The sequence below is a fragment of the Diceros bicornis genome, chromosome 30 (genome assembly GCF_020826845.1).
Source record: "Diceros bicornis minor isolate mBicDic1 chromosome 30, mDicBic1.mat.cur, whole genome shotgun sequence".
NCBI classification, from domain to species: domain Eukaryota; kingdom Metazoa; phylum Chordata; class Mammalia; order Perissodactyla; family Rhinocerotidae; genus Diceros; species Diceros bicornis.
The window spans coordinates 2,174,889-2,177,781 of NC_080769.1; the positions used below are offsets into that span (position 1 = coordinate 2,174,889).

A 2,893-nucleotide genomic window follows, 5' to 3' on the forward strand; every position below is an offset into this window, starting at 1 on the left:
ATGTGCTCACACACTGTACTTATCTTCTTTTTTGCTGAGGAAGATTAACTCTGAGCTAACATCTGTGCCAATCTTCCTCTATTTTGTATGTGGGTTGCTGCCACAGCATGGTCACTGATGAGTGGTGTAGGTCCAGGCCCAGGAACTGGCCCAGGCCACTGAAGCGGAGTGTGCTGAACTTAATCACTATGCCATGGGGCCAGCTCCTTCCACACTGGACTTTCAATGTGCAAGAAATAAACTCACATTGTTTGTTAAGTCACTGATAATCTCTGTTCTTATATTGGTATCGTTTTATATGTCCTGGATAATATACCCATTCAAAATTTATAGGAGTCTCTTCTAAACAGTATTAATTTTAGCCCCTTGCCCTAGTCCATCTGCTTTCCATACATTTTACCATCAATATCACTCTTAGACTTCTGCCCTAATTAACTGCCTAGTAATGATTACATTTGGCAAGCAACCCAAAGATTCTGTGATGAATTAGAGACTGGATATGTCTTAAAATGGATATGTACTTACAAACAAATTTTTGGTATGTGTGGTATTTCGAACAGAAAAAGAGCCTAGCAAAGATTCATCAAACCTTAATGGAAATATACAAATCAATTTATTGTGCAAAATTGCTGGCTGCATCCTTAATATCTGAACCGTATTTGCAAAAACTCACTTGGATTTAGGTAGAATTTTGATTCTATAATTTCATATCAAAGATAATAACACTGAGAACCCAACAAGGACTTAGATTTTTCTGATTACTATGTAGTAATTTTAAATGGTCCTTATTATATAAAGATAGAAAAACAGATTTGACCAAATATTTATCATATTTGTAATCACATGTAGATTAAATTAAATTTAGAAATCTATCTCTCTTAAGGATTAAGAATGCTCACAACTCTTATGAATTTGAATACCTCTGAGACACCTCAATGTGATAGCATCATGTTCTGAAATTCAAGAAAATAAGAATAAAGCAAAAAAACCAGGTAGAATCCCTTCTATGTACCCAACTTTTCATTCTCATAGCCAAATTACAAAGAAGCACTGCATATGTAGTAGGGATCTAGAAAAATTCCAGGGAAATTTCCCTCTATCTGGCCTCAATAAAATAATTCATGATATACAGTTCTCTATTTTTTATTTGAAAACTGAAATAGATAATTTATAAGTTATCTGTTTGCTAATTCTAGAGTATTCTATTTGTGGTGATTATATCGCTTAAGAAATAATAATATATGTTCCTCAACAGTCAATTCTACAACTATTATTCTTCCTTAGCCAAATACTCTATGAAAACTTATTATTGGCCTAATATTGGTATTACATTTGTACTTTTTTAAAACAAAATGACAAGTAAAATATAAGGATAAAGAATAAATTATAAATTACCATCTTTTACTAAGCCCTCCATTTTTAGTGATATATCAAAGATTCTCTCTTATAGAGAGTGAGAGAATGTCACAATATTCAATTTCCTTGCTAGTACAAAACACTGATTATCTACTTTTTTGTAAGCTAATCCTCTTCCTCATCAGTCTTTGCAGGGCATCCTTCACTTCTTTGCTCCTCAGGGTGTAGATGAGAGGGTTCAACAAAGGTGTGACAATGGTGTAGAAGAAGGTGAGGAACTTGCCATGATTTGAAGCAAAGTGATTTTTAGGATCTGTGTAAACCATGGCCACTGTCCCATAAAACATGAAGACTACAATGAGGTGGGAGGAGCAAGTGACAATGGCTTTCTGCCTTCCCTCCTCAGACTGGATTTTCCCTAAAGCTTGAGCTATGTAGCCATAAGAAGTCAAGATCAATCCCACTGGCACAATGGTGAAGAGGACAGCAGAGATGGTCATCTGACACTCATTTGCAGAGGTGTCTCCACAGGCCAAGCGTATGAGGGCAGGAACCTCACACAGAAAGTCATCCAGGTGGTGATGGGTACAGAAGGGCAGCTGGAACGTGATGAAAGATTGGATCAGAGACTCCATCAAGCCAGACAGCCAGGCCATGAGCACCAGCTTCCAACAGAGTGAAGGGTGGATAATGATTTTATAACGCAGGGGCTGGCAGATGGCAACATAGCGGTCAAAGGCCATCACTACCAGCAGGATGCCTTCAGTGGCACCAAGACAGAGAAACACACAGAGTTGGATGACACAGCCTGTGTAGGTGATGCTCTTGTCTGGCCCCCACAAGTTGAATAACATCTGGGGCACAGTGGTTGTGGTGAAACAAAGCTCCAAGAAGGAAAGATTGCTAAGAAAGAAGTACATGGGGGTGTGGAGATGAGGGTCCATGCAACACAGCAAGATGATGGTCAAATTTCCAAGAACAATCATGGTGTAGAAGAAGATCACCACCCAGAAAAGAACCATTTCTAGCTGCGGCCACTCAGAGAAGCCAAGAAGAATGAAGCCCGCTGGAAAACTCTTGTTGGTCATTCCTGCTGCTTTTGGCATTGGGATTTAGACATAACTGTAAGTAAGATTTTGTGAGTGGATTTTATAAATAAATGTATCTATTGTCATAGAGACTAGTTTTCTATGGGATCTTGCACATGTGGCATATGGTGTTTTCCCTTACTTTAGAGCATTAAGTTACAATCTCTTTCCTATAGGGCTTTGTTTTTTATACAAAAGGAATATATGTATGATACTACTTTTTGGAATTCATCTCTAAAATATGTAATCACAAAATCCCCAGTGGACTATCTCACACAATTATCTTAGATCATTTTCATGTATCTATTAGATTGTCCTTTCATCCATGTATGTAGCAGCTTCTAAAATATTTGGAATGAAATATTGAACAGAAAGTTTTATCTTTGAAATATGTAGTCCCCCTATGTAGCAAGGTATTATTTGCATTGTTTGGTGATGTTAATAGGAAC

General features: G+C 37.4%; 1 protein-coding gene across 1 annotated transcript; it reads right to left on the reverse strand.

Moving 5' to 3' along the window:
* Positions 1–1,502: 1,502 nt before the first annotated feature.
* On the reverse strand, positions 1,503–2,444 carry LOC131394158 (olfactory receptor 2H1-like). The gene has a single exon (XM_058525410.1). It carries the CDS (start codon positions 2,442–2,444, stop codon positions 1,503–1,505), a length of 942 nt encoding a protein of 313 aa, XP_058381393.1.
* Between the last annotated feature and the right edge of the window lie 449 nt (positions 2,445–2,893).

Bases quoted from the DNA above. Each gene is read 5' to 3' on its own strand.
- LOC131394158 (XM_058525410.1), bottom strand. From the start codon at position 2,444: ATGACCAACAAGAGTTTTCCAGCGGGCTTCATTCTTCTTGGCTTCTCT.